General features: G+C 36.4%; 1 protein-coding gene across 11 annotated transcripts in view; it reads left to right on the top strand.

The window, feature by feature from the left end:
• The window catches only part of nrcama (neuronal cell adhesion molecule a), an 87,971-nt gene that overhangs the window by 50,455 nt on the left and 14,830 nt on the right, over positions 1-22,686 (top strand). For 6 of the 11 annotated variants that reach the window (XM_053476905.1, XM_053476987.1, XM_053476959.1 and 3 more), the window contains 16 exons: positions 6,108-6,246; positions 7,379-7,396; positions 7,880-7,985; positions 9,739-9,935; positions 10,272-10,394; positions 10,903-11,073; positions 11,558-11,614; positions 12,543-12,654; positions 12,788-12,972; positions 13,398-13,529; positions 14,201-14,344; positions 17,359-17,470; positions 19,361-19,524; positions 20,271-20,418; positions 21,079-21,203; positions 21,385-21,414. In XM_053476905.1, coding sequence (XP_053332880.1) covers positions 6,153-6,246; positions 7,379-7,396; positions 7,880-7,985; positions 9,739-9,935; positions 10,272-10,394; positions 10,903-11,073; positions 11,558-11,614; positions 12,543-12,654; positions 12,788-12,972; positions 13,398-13,529; positions 14,201-14,344; positions 17,359-17,470; positions 19,361-19,524; positions 20,271-20,418; positions 21,079-21,203; positions 21,385-21,414 — 1,918 coding nt within the window. In that variant the 5' untranslated portion in view covers positions 6,108-6,152. The remainder of the gene's footprint in view (positions 1-6,107; positions 6,247-7,378; positions 7,397-7,879; positions 7,986-9,738; positions 9,936-10,271; positions 10,395-10,902; positions 11,074-11,557; positions 11,615-12,542; positions 12,655-12,787; positions 12,973-13,397; positions 13,530-14,200; positions 14,345-17,358; positions 17,471-19,360; positions 19,525-20,270; positions 20,419-21,078; positions 21,204-21,384; positions 21,415-22,686) is intronic. The other 5 variants (XM_053476924.1, XM_053476949.1, XM_053476934.1 and 2 more) reach the window with 5 other exon arrangements.

The raw sequence follows: 22,686 nt of genomic DNA, 5'->3' as shown, positions 1-22,686 counted from the left end.
GTGTCACATTCAAGGTGTATCTCCCTCTCATGTCTGGTTTTCCTGGGACTGGTGCAGTAAGAAATGTTAACACATGTCTCGCCAGCTAGTAAAATACTGTATGCATGGAGTAATATCGTCACTCCAAGAGTTGAGCATGGCCACAATTCTGTACTTTTGTGATTACTGCTAACAATGGCTTTGGCATTTTGATAAAACTGCACACAGGGTTAATACATAGTCAGTACTCTGCACCAGGCATTACAGAAGTACTAACTAAAGTATGTTTTTTTTTTTTTTTTTTTATGTGGGAGGCCATATTTAAGAAAAAGTGTCATATGAGCCTTATTTCTTCCAGTGTAAATATAAAGGTCTTACCTTATGCTCAAAGCAGTAGGATTTCAGCATGATGGTGGTAATGAGGGTCAGGTTGATTCTGTGTGTCTGTGCATGCGTGAGTGTGTGCGTGCATGTGAGACAGCGTTTTTAATTGCAGTTCTGATTAAACACGACTCCCTGCCGATTTCAGAACTGGAGGATTGTACCCTAATGACTCTCTGCTTCAGTGAATGTAGAGGGCCATGTGTTCCTGACATGCACATTCATTTAAATAGTCAACGGATGCACAGAAGCCCATCATAACACCGATATGGGGAAATGACAACGGGTTAGTTATTTCATTAGCAGAACAGCATTTTACATTAAGGTAAATACAGCGGACATTTTATAGAATGCTAAACTCGCCTGTGTTTCTGCACCAATCAGCCATAACATTATGACCACCCATCTTATCTTCAGTACGTCCTTCTTTTTTGACACCAAAACATTGATGCGCTGTGTGTTCTGACATCTTTTTATGGCAACCAGCATTAACCTTTACCATAATTCGAGCTATAGTAGATCTTCTTTTGGATCGGACTACATAGGCTGGTTTCACTTCCCATGTGAATCAGTGAGCCTTGGTCATCTAAGGTATGTGTTTTTTTTATTTTTTTTATTTTTTTATTTTATTTTTATACATATATATGACTAATTTGATCAATCTGATTTACCATCACCCTGCCCACAGACCATCGATCTGAATCACATGTTTAGGAATTAAATGGAAAAAGTGCCACATGGACTAACCACAGCCTGTGTAACGCTCAGTGCACATACTCATTTCTATAATGGAATATTGGATTTTATGTTTAATCTAAAAGAGTTCCTGTTGTTCTGCTGGTCAATAATTCAGAGATTCATTTTCAAGGACAACTGATTGTATGGTAGAAATTCTGTGCTGATGTGGTATTTAATATTATGCATTACTTAAACATGCATGGTACAGTAAGTAAAAGACACAAATTTGCAAGTCTGCGCACATATTGTTGTGACATTGCTTTACATTGTTTTACATCTCAGACTTATACTATGAGGGTAAGAAAAAAATTATTATTATTTTTTTTTTAGAAAATACATATGTATTATTTTTCGACATAATCTCCTTGTTTTTCAATACATTTGTCCATCTGTCAACAAGCTTTTTTTAAACCCTCATTAAAAAATCTTTTAGTCTGAGCTACAAGTTACGAATGCCCCCTGTTTTCACTCCTTCATCACAAGTGTATCTTCGTATGTCTTCGTATGTCTGATGGAGCAAGATCAGGACTATAGGGAGGATGCTTTAACACCTCAAAATTAAGTTTTGTGGGAAGTGTGCGGACATGTTCTGTCATGCTTATTAAAGAGCTGAAGCCTAAACTTAAGCTAAAACACAGAAGACTGCTATCCAAGGGCGCTGTGATCTTGCATCTCACTGTGATGCGCATTGTTGATTGTTGAACCCTTTCCCTGGTAAAGTCCTAATACTGGCCCTAAAGAATCCTGTAAGCAGCAGTTTTTTCACTAATGGTTGAATTTTTATATTTATTTTGGTAAGTGATTGAGGATGTTTCCATTCCACACTCTGACGTTTACTCTCAAGCACGTAGTGATTTATCCATGTCCCGTCACCAGTAATGATTCTCTTCAAGAAACTTTCCCCTTCCTTAGAGTATCGGTCCAAATTTTGTTTGCAGATATTCACAACGTTCCTGTTGATGCGCTTCCGTGAGTTGTATCTGCACCAGGTGCCCCCTCGGACCACAAAGAAACGAATCATTGCATGCTGATATTCTTTTGTGCAAATCACAAGTGGGGCATTTATTTTTGCTTGAACCACAGGTACATATAAACTGATGTAACATGTTCACACCTGCACACTGGGGAGACAGTAGCCTTGAAAGGAAAGCGCTGGTAAGACAGTGCAGCCAACAAAAGCTTTAATATAACTGGAATGCGGATAATTTTTGACCCACTTTCGAATATTCTGCCTAGTGAAAATTTTCTGTATAGAATTTTTTAATGATACTCAATGCAATAACAAATCTCAACATTGAGGTGTGCTCGTAATTTTTTTTTTATACCAGTGTCATATGCTTGAAAAAACACTATCAGCTTGCGAATGCTTGTCTTTTATTTAGTGCCTGAAGCAAATGAAATTTCCACACAGCACCTCCATGCCAGCAGCTACACGCCGGTTTGGTTTCAGTGTTAATGCTAAATTAGCTAACAAATTCAGGTCCCAGAGGACATGGTGAACCGAGACCTGCTCTTGCAAATGTACAATTCCGTGCAGCGATAAGCGAGCAGAAGTCAAGCAGGCCGGGTGTACCGCCTCTTGTCTTACCAGACATCACGTATTAAGGCTTCCTATTATAGCACATGCCACAATCGATTCACAGAGCTTGAACATGCTCATCTGTGCAATTGCAGTTTGTGGCAATGGCGTGTCGCTCTTTTACTGCGTGTCCTGAGGATGACTGTTATATTTCAACGGTGTGAAGGGAGCAGCCAGCACATCTGCTAGAAGCCATTACGTTGTTTTATGCAGATGGCTTCATATTAGCATAATACAAATCAAATTAGCTTCTCTACTGTTTAGGCTTGATCACTTGTTATGATGTGTCAATGCTGTTTTAGCAGAAGGGCCTATTCTGCTGCAGCGTAATTGTTTCCTGAAATGTGTGACGATTTCATTCTGTGCCTTTGTGCTTTGGTGCATAATGTATGTGTCACTAAAAATTTGTATGATGATGAATTGGGAGATTGAAGTTCACCTCAAGGAGCTCAGTGAGAATGTTAGTGCTGTGTAAATTCAGGTGGTGAGGCAGATGTGACCTCTGATACCTAACAGGTGACCGTATGGCTGTAATCATGACATTTATAAGGCCAGTCTGGTGTAATGACAATTCAGGACTCTTTATTGCCTGGTTTAATAATGATTTTATTATACTGCTTTTGGAATTTTGTGACTTAAAAAAAAAAAATAGTTCAGACTTTTACATTAGATTCCTAATGCAAGGTGCACTCACCGTCAGCCTAAAGTAAGGATAATAAATAACAGGAGACTTGAACTGGAGTGGAACTAATGCATCTGTGAGTGCTGTAAACTTATTCCCTCCATTACTAGGTACATTTGATGCACACTCTTCTCCTCACCTCCCCATTATTCTTTCTCTCATCTTGTTTTGACATTTTCACACATCGAATCCTCCAGACATTTTGAATAGGCAGTGTCAGGTGAGTTGGACTAAAGTCGCCTGCCTTCTCTTGATTAGTGGCGTAATGGGACATTCACACTGCCTGGCAACAATGAAGGCCCTTTAGAGGCAGATACATGATTGGCAGCTGCATTCTACCCTCTGTTTGACTTTGAAGAGCAGAGTTTTTCTAGCAGCAGAATGGGGTTTGGAATCCATGGCAACCAGGCACATGTGATTGCAGGATTTTATGTTACAGTAGTGATGGCTCTTTCTATTCCACTCCCCAAAAAGGGTCTTAAAGTGTTTCAGTTCAATTCTCACAAAAAAAAAGAAGAAAAAAAAAGAAGACTTAGTGCATGACATTTTGGTTGGTTGTTGATATGTTACAATGTATGGGCTTCATAGCTTTTTTTAAACATGCATATCTCCTAAAGAAGCAAAAGCTTCAGCTCAGCAACTTTAAAAAAACAACAAAAAAACAAGCAAAAAAAAGAACTCCTTTTCCTGCCACTGTGTCAATGGGTAAGGCTTAAGATGTTAAACTGTGTTTGTGTTTTTAGACACCGTATGTCATGGAGAACCAAAGTTAGCATTTCTTTTACATTTACATTTACATTTAGGCATTTGGCAGAGTGACTTACAAAAAGTGGTTTAAAGTTTACATCATTGGATACATACTTACACTGGGTTAACTAGGTTAATAACTAAGTGTCATTAGTCCAACACAACTGGGAAGAGGGTTTTTTTTTTGGGGGGGGGGGGGGTTAATTCAAGTACTGGAGAAACAGATGCGTCTTGAGTCGTCGTTTAAAGCACTTTTAAAGCACGTCAATTTTACAGCTACCAGAATATACCAATGATGTTGCAAAAATGTGGACCTCACAAAATGCTCATTACTTTTATTTTTAGAAAATTGATTTATCTAGAAACACTCAGGAGCAGCCATAAAAAAACTTTTGGTATTTCTTTGCCCATGTGACCTATTTTTTGAATAGCTATGTTTATGTAGTGGGTTAAAATGAAATAAAATTAATTTCATTATATTGCCTTGAGCTGAAAAAGGATACAATACTTTGTATCGCACAATCCTAAAGCCTGTATATATTCATTAAAACATAGTAATGCAAAAAGAACAAACAAACGAAAAAGTTGCTGAAAATGTTCTGGGTTTATGAAACAATGAATTTATCATCCCTACATAATATATCACATCACATGTCCACAATATAAAGTGCCGTTTCTGCTGACTTTATTAGATCACCAGATCCAACATATTTTGTAGATTTTGTATAGTAGCTCATAGCAAGCTACCATGTGTTGGATCACTTTAAAATACGCCAGACTTCAAGATACGCCAAAAAGACGCGTTTTTCCACCCCAGTAAAACAGAAAACGTATATACATGATCTATTTTCGGAATGATCCGCGTAGGTGTTTCGACCGCCTTGAGTATTCCTAGATTCTCCTTTGTGCAGGCTCCCTCAATTTCTGTCAATGTAAATGAAAAAGCGTGTTCATTTATGTGAAATAAAATGGCTAAATGTATGCTTGACTTAATGTTAGAAAAGTTTGTATTTAATTTTGTTTAACAGTATTTTTATCAGGGATGCTGAACATCTTTACAGTCACACATGGCACTATAAAAAAGGAAGATTTTTTCCCCAAAAAAATTATAAACATGCCTACAATGAGGTATCATATCTATCACTTATTAACACTTAACAAATAATGATAATAGTGAAAATTATAAAATCTTTATTTTCCCTCCCGGCGCTCTTTTGCTTATGATTTAATCCTACAATTGACTTGACATTGCAAAATCCACTTGTGTACCTGGTTGAGCATAAATGTTAAATTTGTGGGAACTGCTGGATTCCAATAAAATGTACAGTACCTGAATACTTTTTAGTATTTACACAGAAACCAAGAAAGGTATTCCTGTAATTGCTGTGCAGTGTTGTTACTTGGTAATTTGCAGAAATATCAACAACATATGTAATGCAAGAGTCCATACATACTAACTACGTATCTGTTTCAGTAAAGTTTAACAGTGCAGTATTTGTTGGACAGTGATTACCCAAAGGAAGGTTTGGAAGGTCATTTGAAAATGCCTACAAACTGGACGGCTTCTTTGCTGTTGCTGTGTACGTACTGTCAAATTGCAGATTTATTTAAAACCTAAACTTTACACTGGCTACTAGGATACACAAGTGGCACCAGCTAGGTAAATATTAGGCAAGTTCCATTTCTGGCCAGCTGCAGCCACAGTGCACCGACCTTTTTGATATAGATGATTTCTATATTTCCAAATTTCCAAAATTATAAAATTATAATATTAGTACAATACAGTACAATATTATGTAATAGACTAATTGTCAGATGAAATTCTAGATAAGGTAATTGAGCTCGTGCAGGTAGGCTGTGGATGTAATAATGGATTCATTGTACATGTCTTACTTTTTGCTTCTTTTACTGTGGCACATTTTTCTGGATTTTACGCTTCAATTCAGACTCCTTTTTACTTTAGTGAAGCTAACCTTTTCATCACTATGTTTCTCGTCACAGTGGTGGATGTTTTTGTGGAAACTGCGGCCCTAAAAGCGGTCTTCCATGCTCATGATGGACAGGTTAAGAGACTGTGGTACAGTGCTGCTGGTGCTCTTCCTGGGTCATGTGCTTACAGCGTTGGAGGTCCCGCTTGACCGTGAGTACACTTGCATACACAAATTTACTGCAGTGTCCCAACAGTTCCTTCTTACACTTTAAGTGCACATTATATCTCCAATAAATGTATACATGTAAATAAATGTATACATTTATTAATTAATTTTTTAAGAGGTGGTAAATATATTTCACAGCATTAATACTTCTGTTCATTGCAGTTTTTGATTTATTCAGTTGTATACAGATAAAAAATGCTTAATGTTTTGCATTGTCTATAGTTTTAAAATAAAAACAAGTCACAATTTTTCTTTCTTTAAATTTTATTTAGAATAGCTGGAGAATCAATTTAATCAAAGCAGTGGCATTGACAGTATTTTATTTCATAGTACGCACAAGAAACGTCTGCCTGCATGCCACCTTTTTAATGTTTAGGTGCAACGCACGCACATACGACCACTCACAAGTGAGTGAGGGAGCAAGAGAGAGATTGATTGAGGTTTTTAAAATTTGCACATTACCGATACACCACCATAAACTTGCAATTATCCTGCCACATGCATTTCAAAGACCAGACAGTAATTCTACTGCTTACTACAGGCCGCTTAAAATTTTCAAATGCTTAAATTTTTTTTTAGCTTTTTTCTTTTTGCTCATTTCTAGGCTACTTATTTGCTCGCATTCACACAAAATAAGTGAAATCAGGAATCGAAATCATGAACCCAGTGTAAATTTAATGTGTATATATTCACACCCCTTATTTGAAGCAGGTTTTGTGGCTTTTTATTGTTAAAAATGCTTCATACAGTAGATGCTTTTAGCTTAGCTTTTTTTCCCTAAAATACTTCTGTTAATTTAGATTAGATCATTTAAAGCTATTTTCCTGGTTGAGAAGCAGTTACAGTAATAAAGTCTAGAAAACATTTACAGCACCTACAAACATGTTTGCTAATGATAACTATACTAAAGTGAATAGAATGTTAGCTATCAGAAAAAAATGTTAGTGTAAATGATCAGTTATTGCAAAACATTCGATAAGCATATATCTCTTAGGAGTGCATATGAGATAAAAATACAGTACATAGCTAGGTAACATTGCCAGCTTTTTAAAAACTAAACTAATATCTGATCTTCTTTTATACTTATTATTATCCTCTCTCCTGTTGGGATGAAAGCTAAAGTTCTGGAAGGATGTAAGTCATTAACCTGTTTTGCTGTTGGAATTCCTGTTTGCTTGTGTGTTGCATATGACTTTGTGGCATTTTGTGGACCTGCATCCACTGTGCAGAGATTTATGACATAATTTACATTCATATTTAATTTGAAGATGTTTTGGGAATAATAAAAGAAACAACAAGATTTGCTCCTCATCTTTTTTTTTTCTTCAGCATGAAGTTACCCTCCAATTACATAAAAGAATACACGCTTGTACTGTTTATAGGACATTCCTGTGTTGCATGCTAAGCCCTAGCATCTATTGTCTTTTGCTTGCTTTTGGGTATTTTTTTGGTGTTGTTGCTTAAATAGACACTATGAATGCATGATATGCTGTGTTCCAGTTTGTGAGTAGGTTTGTAGCTTTTAAAGGCAAGTGCTTTTGCCGTTGCGGTGTATTGGTAAATGGTCAAAGAAAGAATTAACCATCCTGATTAATTCATTTTTATGTGTGACCTTAGTGCCGCAGCCACCAACCATAACCCACCAGTCTCCTAAAGATTACATTGTCGATCCTCGGGAAAACATTGTCATCCACTGTGATGCTAAAGGAAAACCCCACCCAAGGTAAGAGATTTAGGTTGTGGGCAATTATACTGTGCATAATTTATATTATACGAGGCGTCCAAGTAAAACCAAGACTTGCACTTTACAGGAACTCGGCTGACAATTATTGCCACATTTTTTGTATAGTCCTGACCTCGCTTCCACTGATTTAAAACCTGGGCCGTTAAAGTAGTTCCTGGGAGGCTAGTATTCCAGAAATGAATTAGGATTATGCCTAATCATACTGTAGCTCTAACATACTCGGAGAACTTTTTACCTTGATGATATTCAAGCACTACTGAAATGCTGGGATGAGTGCATTAGTGTAGCAGAGAATTATATATAGAGAAATCAAGGTAATTTTTACATGAATTTTTCATTACTGTGTTCTGTTATACTGTACAATCAAAAGTCCCGGTTTGGCTTGAACATGCCTAATAATTTCTTATATGAAATGTGAACATTGAAATCATAAAGGAGAGGCATCTTAGTCATAAAATGAAATTTTTTTAGAGCTTTTACCAAAGGATATATGACAGTATAACAAAAAGGATGTGTGGAATGAAGATAAGCAAGTGGCAGTGAGCTAAGGGATCGGGTTTAATTATGTTATGAATAGCCCTTGATTTGCTATCTTTAAATTTCACAAAGCGCTTGGATTTATCACTTCTGAGGATCTTTTTATGCTCAGCTCTCATAGCTGAAAGAAAGTCATCAAAAGTTTTGTCAGCCAGAATATATTAGCTATATTTAATCAGTTTGGTTTTATGCTAATGAGATAAACAGTTGGCTGGTTGGTCTGGTTGTGGCTGGTTACTGTTGCAGAAATATTTTCAGTATTTGGGCAACTGGCCATCACACTCGTATGTGAATGTTGAACATTTCATCTCAAACTTTGTTTTAGACTAACCTCCACTCTTAAAGCCTTTTTAGGAGATTTTGGAGGTTGGCTGAGTGGATTTGTGTTTTTTCAGCCATAACAGCATTACTGATGTTTGGTTTCTTTCTAAGATTTAAACTGCTATGTTTACAAAATATTTTGTGTGTTTAGCAATCCAAATTTCCTCTATAGAGATCTGATGTGGTCAGTGTTCCAGTTTATAGCAAATGTCTTTAGGGGTTGAGATCTGGGCTCTGTGCAGGACTTTAGAGTTCTGCACAGTGTGTCTTCATGGACATCACTTTGTTCGCAGTAGCATTGTCTTGCTAGATCAGGTTTGGACAGCATACAAACACATTCTAGACAAGCTATGTGCTTCTTATGTTGCAACACCGGGAGGATCAGTTATCCTCATACTGTTGGCCATATACAGTGTATATTGAATAAATATGTGGTATGTCATCTGCATAGTTGTTTGGTATAATAATACTTATTTCACTATGTTTATATACAGTACCGTGTGAAACCGCATAGGTGAGATAGGGGTATAAATAAACTTCCTGGAAAGATCTTTATGAGAGACAGTTTCATCACAGTGCTTGATGGGTTTTGCAAATGCACTTGACAATAATGTTTTTGCGAGACCTTTTGTCTTATGTCTCATGTTCTGTGACTGTTGTTCTTGTTACTTAATTACCTAATGCAGTATCTTATTTCATGGTTTTGAAATCTCCAGTATTGTTCTAGAATGTAGAAAGTAAATCACTAAGCAAAAACCATTGAAATAGAAGACGTGTCCAAACATTTGACTGGTACTGTATTAATTGAACTACACACATGAAGGGTGTGCATTATTATTTTGGTCTGGCTAAAATTTTCAATGTATTTTCTCAGCTTCTCCTGGACCAAGAACGGCATACATTTTGATATTGAAAAGGACCCTACAGTGACAATGAAGCCTCATTCAGGGACACTGGTGATTGACATCAGTGAAGGAGAGCGGGCCGAGGATTATGAGGGGATCTACCAGTGCACTGCACGCAACGAGCATGGGACAGCCGTCTCAAACAACATTGTCATCCGCCAGTCCAGTAGGTTTGAATAATGTGGTTGTAATCATGCTATATTTTTGGCTTGTTTTTTTTAGTTTATATGCTGCAATTTAACTCTCTTTTTGTTATCCATGGGGATAATAGTCATTTCCACCATCATCAAAGCACTTATTTTGGAAGGTATATAGATTTAAATGCACAGCATGCAACATTTCCCCAATGTTCCAATCATATTTTCCTTATGTTAAGTCAACTTCCTTTCACTTTTTGCTCTTTCCATTATTCCAAAGGTAACTCTGTGTCCAAAATGCATGGTGGACCATTGTGTAAAAATGCATAGGAGATATTTAAACAATTGTGTGTTGTGATGTGTAGAATCGCCTCTGTGGTCAAAGGAAAGAATCAAACCAATCATCATCCAGGAAGGCAGATCTCTAATTCTGGAGTGCAGACCTCCTGCTGGACTTCCTCCTCCAATCGTCTTCTGGATGGATAACAGTAAGCATTTTTCTTTAACCTCAATGACACTAATCCTCCCTTTAGGAACACAGAACTCAGGACCACATCCTCTGCAGTTAATCCACGCGATACTTTTAGGAAGGGGTTTCGTTTCGAATTTTAAAATAAGAGGATCATTCTAATGTGATGTGGTAAAATAGAGCAAGAGTGTATGTATTTTGCGGAGTTCCTTTGAAGAGAAAAGAGCTACATTTACTATACCCTACTTCACTATGTGAGTCCTTTCGTAATGTGAAAATTTATTTTCGTATTTTTATGAAGCTGTCATGTTTTATTGTTATACACTTTGGCAGTAGGGTTGAAGCAATGGACTGTTTCTGTTTTTCTGTTCATCTTTATCTTTTCTCCTTCTTCACTCCATATTACTCTTTTTGTCTGCTCAAGCATGTAACTGTCACCCTGGCTCTATGTGCAGCCTATAATAGCCTCTCCTGTCTTTGCTCTCTCTCTCTTTGTATCTCTGTCTCCATCTTTTTGCATCCCCCAGATTTCCAGAGGCTTCCACAGAGCGATCGTGTCTCTCAGGGCCTGAACGGTGACCTCTACTTCTCCAACGTGATCACGGAAGATTCCAGAAATGACTACATTTGTTACGCACGCTTCCCCCACACACAGACCATTCAGCAAAAGCAGCCCATCAGCGTCCGTGTCCTCAACAGTGAGTCTCTTATGAGTGCTGCGTACATCTGTAGGAGAGAAGCCGGGGGTAGTTTCCTGCAGTAGTTTATGATTACGATAATCACAACTGCGATGCCACCCGCTCTGAATGCACCGCCTTGTCTGGAGTCACATAGGTTTTTGTTTGAGAAGGTTGCATTAAAGCCTCCAAACCACCATTCATCACAGTAATGTACTGACCCATCTTTCCGAGGGACAAAGGGTACACTTTAGGCATGTTTTTGTGAAATGTCACAGACAGCAGAACGTTTAACCCTTTCATTAATCATGTTTTTCATGACTTTATTTTTCCACAGCTTACTTTTTACAGCCACAGTTTTTGTTTGTTATTCAGCCTCTTTTGAAATGTTAATTATATCATCCTATTGTTATTTTTGTTTATTTATTTTTTTGTTTTAAATTAACTTTTAATTTAGTGGGTTAAAAACCATTTACAATGCTTTTAAATTTCTGTTGTGTTACAGTGGATGCAATCAATGAGACAATGGCAGCTTATTTGAATGAGACTGATTTGTTTGGTGGTGAGTGTTGCCGCCCCCTAGTGATTGCCCCTCTGTACTTTAACCAACCCCTAGAGAATAACCTTTCTCATAGTTTCACCAACCACAAATCACTCACTAACTCAAAACTCCAGTAAACCTTTCCTCGCCTCTTCAAAACAAACATGGGTTCGCTTGTTCTTTTCTTGTTTCTTAATATTAATATTTCCATATTTTCTGTATGATTTGTTACCTGATCCGTTCAGAATGACAAATTTGCATGGTGACATGTCCTGTGGCTTTCTGGGCTTCTTTATACACACACATACATTTTTTTAAATGATTGTATTCTCTTAAAAAAAAAAAGTTTACCGCCATTATTAGTGAAAAATTTAGATTTTAGTTTGCATTCTCAAGATTTCCTATCATCATGGTCCCCTAAGGATTTTACAACCATGCTCATGTTGATTCATTAGTACAGTATCTAGTTCAGGATTCTGACATAGAGATAAAATCCGCTTTTATAACATTCTTGTAGATTTTTAGATGAATATTGGAAAAAACATCCAATAACTTCCATTATTCGATTTCCTTTATTCATCTCATTCAAACGATTCTAAACTCTCCCGCAGTTTGCTCATTTCTCATTGATGCTGCTGCCTCGTATTCACTCCTGGACTCATTGACCAAAGGTTTAAGAGGAAGGTTCTAGCAGCTCTGCGATTCTTATGTCCCTGATTGATGTCCGGTTTAACATGCCAAGTGGTTACTGCCCTGAATAAAGGCTTTTTAGTTTTGAAAGCTATATGGTTATAACATCGATCAGAATTACTGTAAAATGAAGCCATATTATACTGTACGTGAGTAGAAATGCAGTTGAATTGTGCTGCACAGATCAACAGCAAGTTGTGACTGTGAAGATGTTTACCTGCTCAATCAGACTTTTTACTACTAAGTATTCTCACTTCAGGTGATGCACTAGAAGAGATACAACCTTCATTTCTGGTCCCGAGTGGTTCTACAAGCTCAAAGATGGTTCTCAGAGGAGAGGATTTAGAGCTGGAGTGTATTGCTGCAGGACTGTATGCTAACTTTTACTATTTTTAATTTTTAATTTGTTTTACTTGTTGTTTACTTTAACAACTTTAAATGTTGTTCATTTAGATCTCCTTCTTTCATCTTTTTCTTATTTTTTTTTCTTGCATTTTTCTCCAGCCCAACTCCAGAAATTTCTTGGAGCAAGGTAAATGGTGAGCTTTCCACTGCAAGAACCAGCTTTCTAAACTTTCAGAAAATGCTCAGGATCACAGAGGTCACTGAGATAGATGCTGGGGATTACCGTTGCACTGCAAAGAACCACCTGGGCTCTGTCCAGCACACTATCCAAGTAACTGTGAAAAGTAAGATGGATGGCAGGCTCAATCACTTCACTCCTCATTTGCTCTTCTCTACATTTCCTCCTATTGATTTTTAAATGCAATGCATGACTTTATTATCTGGGGAGCTGATGTTCCGTCAGTAAACAACATCGAATATTGAGAAAGCTTATTTGATTTGTCTTGTGAAAATGCGGTATAGGAAAAAGGGTTCCGAGCACTGACAGGATTAAGAGCTTGTATGTATTGTATACTGTAAACAAATGCTGTCAGACGGAAAACCTTTGCATAATGTACGACTCTATCTTACGAGCAATGTGAGTCAGTTGTTTTGTTTGTCTCTGTGGTGTGTGCAGCATTTTAAATCTTATGTTTGTTCAGTAAATGACTAGAAACTTTTTTTAATCCACTTTCTGTGTTCTTGTTTGTTTTCCAATTGTGGTCTCCAGCTGCTCCGTACTGGATCAGTTCGCCACGTAATCTGATTTTGGCTCCGAATGAGAATGGAGCCTTAACCTGCCGAGCAAGAGGGGAACCCAAACCCACCATCACCTGGTCCATGAATGGAGTACCCATTGAGAGTTAGTGTCTTTCCTTAGTATATATGCTTACTCTGATATTTGTTACGGGCAATATTTAGAGACCGCTTATGCAGCTTCGCATGGCAGATTATTTGGGTGTACTTTCTGCTGCCAAAGTTCACAAATTTCATGAATAATATAATTAAAATAATCGCTGTATCGTAATATAAAGATAACACACTAATGGATTAAAAAATAAGCTAACTGAACACCCACCTTCTACACGTATACAGTACTGTACGAAGATCTTAAGCCAGCGCTCATTTCTCCATATTAAATGAAAGAAATTGGGACAAATGTTTTACTGCACCTAAAGATACCATTTACCAGAATACTAATTACCAGCCTGATCATGTCATCATCTGCACCTTTCTAAACTATCCCACTGGTTCATGCATTGAGATAGATGGTTTTTAATGCTTGAATAATTTATAGGTCACTGTGTGGCTTAACAAACAAAAAACATTCCATTATTTGCATTTTGCAAGTAACTTCTGAGTACGTCTTCATTATGTTGCATTCGACTTAAATGTGGCCTTGTGTGTGTCAAAGGCAATAGAAAGTAATTAAGTGCAGGATCTTATCTAGATCTTATCTTATAGATCTACAGTATTTCTTTACAACAAATCCCATGATTTTATGCTTTGTGTATTTGTTTTATTTCCTAATAGATGCTCCTGTAGACCCAAGCAGGAAGGTGGAGAACGATACTATTATTTTCACTGGTGTTCAGACTGGCTCCAGCGCTGTATACCAGTGTAACGTCTCTAATGAATATGGGTATCTGCTTGCCAATGCCTTCGTCAACGTACTGGGTAATATATCTGTTTTAGAGATTAACATTTAATCTGGTTTCAGAGTATTTTAATATTATATAATTGTGTAATTGCTCTTGCTGTGTTGCTTCCGTATTTTCATTACTTCTTCACTATAAAACAGAATACTTACTTGACGTTTGTGAATTTTGTAAATGCAAACTGCTTTGAAATCTAAAAAGTAAGTAAAATAAGTAAAACTAAGTAAAATAAATTAAATCTCCCTCTCATCAGACATCTGGGTAAATATACTTAGTAAAATTAATTACAAATTAAACATTGCTGTGAATAATGTTGTACAAGTGCATACATTTTTAACACACTCTACAATAATGTTCCATACCCTTATACAGTTTTGGTATGTTTTAAAGATTTCAAAGCTTGGGCATAGCTGCATTATGTCATGTGGACATTGGTTTTATTATGTGAATGCAGTGCCGAACGGGTAGCGCTTCGCAAAAATAAATAAAAAAATAAATAAAAAAATAGATACTCAACAGTGGCAAAATTCTAAATATGAACATTTACATAATTCTAGTGAAGATAGGAGAATTTTCAGTCTCAAGAAAAACAGGACTTTATTAATAAAGTTTTTATGGGCTTGGGGTAGAATTTGACAAATTACTGTACCTGTTTGATACTTTAAAGATTTTTTTATTATAAAGCTTCCCATGATGCTGATCGCAGTGAGACCGGATCAAGGTAGAGCAGGATTGGAGAGCACTGAGGCATGTCTTTACTAATTACAGTCAGCATCCCAACGGTCATCTCAGGCCTCATCACTCTCTAAAAGAATCATGCGTGTTGGAAAAATAAATACATCCTGAAAAGAATCATGTCATGCTGTATTGACCAATAATATGCTAGTGCTTCCAGTTTGGTATTTTGTTTCGTTCAGTGCAGGAACCAATTTCAATATCTGATTTGTACATATATTATTAGAAAATTTAAGGTTAAGTTTTAAGGTTAAGTTTAATAATTTTTAAGGTTAATATGTAAAAAATTTTTTTTTTAATATTTTATATGTTGTAGGTTATAGGCATCCTTGAAAGATAAGCATGATGGTGGTTGCTCATTTGCCAGTGACTAGTTTGAGGTACAAAATAGGTGGCTTAACTCCTGTGTATATTATTTACTAAATGCACACTGCTTTTAATATTCTACATCTTGGCAGGTGAAGCTTCCATGTTTGACAACAGTCTTCATTTGTCAGTTGTCTTCTGTCACTGCACTAAATCCAAATGACAGTAAAGAACTCTAGAGTGTAATGAATACTGTGCCAAAAACTATTCCAATGCAGGCTTAAACTTCTTAATTGGACAAATGTTGGGTTTTAAGGCTGTTAATCCTTCAATATGGCATTTCGTGTGTATTACGATCCAGGAAATTGATTGACTAGGGTCTCACCTGTGCTGAGGTTAATGGTGACATAGAAGCTGTTCAGTGAAAACCGTTCTGGCAGTTGCCTCTGGGGGGAAAATGAAACGAGTTTGCGCTGTCAAGATATGAAAAACATTCCAAGGCTAATTATGGCTGTGTGGTACATTCAATACATTTTCTCAAGCACAGTCTCAAAATTCTCCACGGTACACAATTACTTTTTTCTTACTTTTCCCTGCACAGGTTGTACACTAATAATCAACTTCCTAGAATTTCTTGTGCATATCTATACATGTAATAAAATTGGAAAGATATTTAATGAGTAATAGAACACATCAAGATGGATTTTGGAATTTTTGTCTGTCCGTTTGCCTGTTTCTTTTTGCACGCAAGATGTAAAAAACGACTGAACAAATCTTAATGGGGTTTTCACAGGTGTATTTGGCCGAGCTTGAGGTAACATATAGGCTTTATTTCATTGCAATCAACCCACAGGAAAGGAAGATAGATGTTTTTAAAGATAAATATGTTAATAGAAGAAAAAAATCGACAGACGGAGCTGTAAAATTTTTTTAAATAAGAGTGTTCAGATAATTTCACGCAGACGCAGTTGCAGGCACATGTAGTACTAGATATCTATATGCCTATATTATATATTTATATAAAATATGATAAAATAATTTTTAGATAGTGATAAAATAGTGTTTAGATGACATTGAGCCAAAAATTGGTCAACTGCAAATAAATATCAAAAAAGGTAAATTTAAACCCTAATTTGGAACATTTATTCTGAATAGCAGCCGTTTGCACATTTGACCATGCCCACAGTTAAGTTTCTAACAGAGTTTAGAGTTCCTATCAGACACAACAGCTTCCGGTGCACAGTGCATGAATCTCATGTAAGCTTGTTACCTCTCTAATTAACTTTCAGAAATATTGTCATGAAGTGTATCTTAGCTTCCAAATTGTCCCACTGTAATATAATTGCCAAAGTTTATCACGTATGATTTTACAGGACAGATCTCACACTTAAATGTTTTCCCCAGATTTCCAGTTCAAAATTTCTGTGAATTACTGTTGCCTAATATTTTTCTATTTATTTATTTATTTATTTGTTTGTTTGTTTGTTTGTTTGTTTGTTTGTTTGTTTGCTCATGGTTGTGCACAATTTACTAGCATCAACAGCATGTTTCCTAATGGCTTAGCAATAAGCACACAGTTCCCTCCTTACAGTGACTGGATTAAACTCCAGTGGGTCAGGCCTTTGTTTAAATATATTAACATTGTTTTAAAATAGTTTGTGCATCATTGTGTTCAAGGATCATTGCATTGTGTTCAAGCATCATTGCATTCATTCAATGTTATCCTGCCATCATGTAGTCAGTGCTGTTCCGACGTCATTTCCTCAGATTAATTCCCCTGTTCTTCCAACTGTTGTGAAATTGGCAAATTAATATCATCTGAAATTCCTGCTTCGTAACTTGTTTTTTACAATAGGAACATTACCGAGCTTACTGTACCATTGCTAAACCTAATAACATTTGAAAAAAATTCGAAATTCTGAAAATTACAATTCAAATGTATGCAAACATATTCAGCAATATTTAATATATAATTTGTTCTTGTTGTTACAGCTGAGCCTCCCAGAGTACTCACTCCGAATAATAAAGTCTACCAGGTCATCATGAACAAACCTGCTCTTCTGGACTGTGCATCCTTTGGCTCTCCTATTCCCAGAGTAGGATGGTATGTGTTTGTGTGTTTATACAGTATGTTTGCGCATCTGCTTGTGCATGTGTGTTTACAAGTATATGTGTGTCTGCTCATTAACAGCTCCGCTATGGCTGTGCATTTGCAACCCTCATGGACATGGTGCTACCCAGAGTGTGAAGACAAACTGTTTTCTTTTGTCACCGAGTTCGTGTGTTTCTGTTTCACCGCATTTAAAAGTTCAGTATCAAACTTAGATGTGCTGTGAAAACTCAGCCACAGCGTGTCAAACACTTAACATTAACAGCAAATTTGGCAACTCTGTCACAGCTACATAATTAGAGCTGGAACAGTTGGCTTATTAAAAGGAACACATGGTTGTTTGTTTCCTGTTTTAATGGAGCAACTGTGATAATATATTGAAAGCTTTTTTTGCTATTAATAGCGCAGATACATTTTGAAAGTATTTAAAATAAATTAATATATAAATTTAAAAAGATTCTGCAAAGGTGCTTAAGAAAGCGTGACCTCCAATTGTGATTGTTTAGGTACGCACTGATTCCAGACATTTCTTTACCATTGAGAAGTCCTGTTTTGTGCATGGCATAAGTATCACTTTTGATATATTATAAAATGCTGTTATGACCTAAGATTTCCCTTTAATGCAAAGAACACAGGTCTATCTCACCACCATTTCTAATGTAGCCATGCCTACATCATTCACTTTTTGCAATATTTAGCATTGCTTTAAATATTAAAAAGTGTTAGCACATACAAAATATGTTTCCTCTTCAGTTCACCATAGTGAGGCTGCATGTTGTTTCGTTTTTGTCAAAGTTTTAATGGAACTTGGATGTTGATTGGTCAAGGTGTGATTGGTACAGTATGTTGCATCCATCCTACAGTATGTTACTCTGTTTCAGGAGAGTCAATTTATTGCCCTGCATCAAGATAAGAAAACAACTAAGGAGAGTGTTGAAACTACTAAAATAGGGTTAAACACTGTAAAACACATTAATAAAACCCACGAGGATAGTGATGCACCATCATCTAATCACCATCATCTAAAAACATGCTGAATTAGTGTTATAGGAGATCTCTTAAATGCTTAGTGAATTCAAATAATAAAAAACATCAGTAGAACTCACAGCTATGTTTAATAGTGAAAGTAAGAGCACCCACAGACCCAATGCAAAGATAACTCAAGGGATTAGGACTAAACTGCTGTGTAGCCTTAAGAAAACCACTTCTAAGTGAGGCTAATCTAAAGGTAAAAAAAGCTCCAATTTGCTACGGCACATAAAAAATACACTGTGGAGCATTGGAAAAAGATTGACCCAAATTGTCAGGGTAAGAAGAGAACCACCTAAAGCGATGCACCCCACATGCCAACTATTCAGTACATGCCTCTAGAGACATTGGTATGATCTGAGGTTGCTTCAGTTGGTCAAGTCTAAGCTCAGTAACCTTACAGTATGTGGCAATAAAATGCAGCTGATGACCTAAATGTACTGATATATTGATGTCCCCAGAATTTCTTCCCTGATGGAACAGGCATATTCCAGGATTTGTGAAATGGGTCATGAAAGCATGAGGAATCATTTTCACACATGAACTGGCCACCACATTGTGCACCATAATCAAAACAGAAGGCGCTTAAATGAATTTTTTTGCCAGACCATGTACTTCTGCTGGTGTGATTTTGACCAAACATTCTATTAATTTTCTCTCCAGGGTAAATCTTGTTGTGTGTAATTATTGTTTGAGATAATTTTTGCTTTTATTCTAGACCTGAGAATGGATAATTCATTTTTCAAGCATTAATAGAGCATTATTATTTCTCTAACAAAGGAAACTTATTCTCTTAGGCCAAGCCACTAGCCTTGATGCTACCTGATAGCATCATGTTTCTTTCACTGTCTACAGGTTTAAGGACACTTCCAGTGCTTTGATGGGGGACCCATATCTGATTCATGAAAATGGAACTCTGGAGATCCCTGTGGCACAGAAACCAAACGGTGGCAAATACTCCTGCGTTGCCACAAACTCCCTTGGCACCGCAGAGAATCACGTATATCTGGAGGTCAAAGGTGAGCATTGTAGAACTTGGCAGAGATCAGTAATTGTGTATATGCGACCTTTGGTGCTTCATGTTTTTTTTTTTTTTGGTGCTTGCAGTTTTGTTTGAAGCAACTATCCATGTAAAGGTTTAATGCCCTGTAACCTCTTAATAGGTATTAGGCCAAAAGGTTTTACCCCTTAGCTTGCATGTTGTCCATTTTTGTAATGAACGTAAACGATGTTAAGTGCTTTTCCAAAGAGCATAACAGGAAATTGGTATGCTACATGTCCATTAAGCCTTAAGAACTTTCTTCACTGTTATTTTGACTGCAGACAGTTTGGCACCTGTTCTGTAGCTGAGATGAGACATCATGGATAAGAGACTTATGTTTATTGAAAATATGTGTATTGATTAACACATATGCTTCAATATGTCTCTGTTAAATGTTGATCAGCTCCTTTGTAGCCATTTTAATTTTGTGGGTGCATGTACAAAGCATCCAGATACAGAAAATAAATGAATGCTGGATACAAAAGCTTTTAAACTCTTGGGTTCTCTTTGATCAAACCTTATATGATCATATATATCATTCCTCAACCTTATAACTACATGTACATTTCTGTCCTATTAGTGTTACAAAATGTACTGGAAAAAACTCATAGTACTTACTGAATAATTGGATTTAAGATGAATAACTGAATAATTAGCTGGTAAGGATTAAACTTTCTCCCCAATTACTGTAAATCTTGTTTGGTTCTCTGTTTCTGTGCTCAGAGCCCACGCGGATCGTGAAGCAGCCTAATTACAAAGTCGTCCAGAGGAACCAAGACGTGGTCTTTGAGTGTACAGTAAAGCATGACCCATCTCTCATTCCCACCATAATCTGGCTCAAAGACAATGGAGAGCTCCCTGATGATAGCAGGTGTTCATTTGTTCTGTGATAAACATTGGTTTAATCCTGCATGCTCTGATTTATTAACTTATAAATATAAGAATATATATATATATATATATATATATATATATATTCACCACAGCACTGTGAATTCTTTAAACTGATTAGTCAGAGGTGATGATTGGTTTTCTGTGAATGAACCACTTTGACAGTGTGGAAATATTCATATAGTGCAGTTTTCTTCGAAGTAGTCTAATGCCAGAAATTTGAAAGTTGCAATAGTATTTTGCACCCTGTTGATATTCCACACATGAGGAACATAAAACAAACCCACAGTAAATTTGTATTCAAATATTTGTTTTTGTCTTTTTGTATTTTAACAAATTCTTCTTTTTGAATGCAAATTTACAGAATATTTAGTGAAGATGCCCATTGGTCTCTTTTTTAGCATCTAGCAAAGTTGTAATATCACTCTAGTCTTGATGCTTGGTTTTACTTGTTCAGAGTTTTTACAGAAATTTCTCTGAGACTTTAATTAACATTAATGACACCACAATTATTGCTGCACTTTTTGTTAGTTTTTTTTTTACAATAATGTGTAATGGATCATTACAATGTGCCTTTTGGGACTAGGTTAACTGCTAGATCAAAATACATCATGGTTATTTTAATTTTAATTGCTTTTAGATTTATCATGGGCTCAGACAGCCTTACAATCCAGGAAGTGACAGAGAATGATGAAGGGACGTACACCTGTATTATGAACACCACTTTAGACCAAGACTCGGCCAGTGCTGACCTCACTGTTGTCGGTAAATATACAGTATCTTCTCCTTGCGTAGAATAGTTTTATTATAAGTTAATACAAAAGCTAAGCATCACTGTAGTATTATCTGTGATCATAGATGCTTTATTCTTCTAAAAGAATACCTAAAACTCTTTTGTTTATACTAATCCCTAACTCCTAACTCATTTCTACTCTGCCAATCTCAGAGGCTACCCTGAAACCAGGGGTTGTTTACGGTAAAAACAGTCACACACCCTTCTTGTCACATCCCATACTGCCCTTGGTTGGTGTATGTGTATGTGTGGAGGACGTAGTCAAGAATTATTTCATATTGTTTGCATTGATGTTTGTGTTTGTAGCTTTATTGTAGTCATGCTTAATTATACATTTGTAGCTTCTTTCATTTTTTTGTGCAATTTATTTAGCCATGGTTTTATACATTTTGGTTTGTCTGTTAGCTACTGAATAGGAATAGTATTTACCCACACAAATGTAGTTCTGATTGAACAGGGCATTGTGAAGGCAGTAATCCCTTCTGTGGTATACATATGCCATTTGATATAATTGTCAGTTTTTAAATTTTTGTTAGTAGGCCTATTGGTTTTACCCAGAAAATGACAGTGCCATTAAATCAATGTTTTTTTCTTTTTTTTTTGTGAATGTTTTCACATTATATTGTCTTCCTAATAACTGTGTAGCTATAACGATACTATACAGGCACGTTTAATCTGACTAGTAAAGATGTACTCAGTGTTTCACTTAGATTAGATTAACACACTTTTTGTATTAGGGTGTTCAAGTCAAACTGGGACTTTTGATTGCGCAGAATAACAGAACACCATTCTAAGGGCAAAAACTACCTTTGTTTTTCTACATAATACCTCGCTAATAGCCTTAGCTACACTAATGCACTTATTTCACTAGTGATTGGATACCATCAAAGCAGAAAGTTCTCTCAGTACACCGGAGCCATGATCGGACTACCCGCTTCATGGCTCTAATGCTGGCCTTTCAGGACCTCCCTTAGTGGCCCAAAAGTGAAAATAAGATGGAGCTTTTAGGACTGTACGGGGGACATGGCAGTAACTCCAAGGCGTGTTCCTATGTGTAATGGGTCTCTTTCACAAGTTGGTGAGAGGTTATCCGTTGATTCGTAGGTTATCCAACTCAAATATAATGTAGGAATTATATAAAAGTTTGACTTGAAAAATGTCAAATGTCTTTTATTTATGTACTCAGAGAAAACAAAATGTAATTAAGGAAATTTAGTGTACATGTGTGTATTTAGAATACACTAATTTAATTCATTGGTAACAGTGAATACATCATCAGTTTTTTATTCTAGTTGCCTGTGTCTAGTTGCCTATGCTGTTATTAGAGACAATTAATGAAGTCAGACAAACCATTGCTTGCCAAATATATAAGTTGTACATTTTTAGATATTTTTCTTTATGCATGATTTATATTGCATGTTTTACATGTCTCTGAATCTGTCAAGTACAGTACAT

The sequence above is a fragment of the Clarias gariepinus genome, chromosome 2 (assembly GCF_024256425.1).
Source record: "Clarias gariepinus isolate MV-2021 ecotype Netherlands chromosome 2, CGAR_prim_01v2, whole genome shotgun sequence".
Taxonomy (NCBI): Eukaryota; Metazoa; Chordata; class Actinopteri; order Siluriformes; family Clariidae; genus Clarias; species Clarias gariepinus.
The sequence above is the reverse complement of the archived record's forward strand: the minus strand, read 5'-3'. Positions and strand labels throughout refer to the sequence as shown.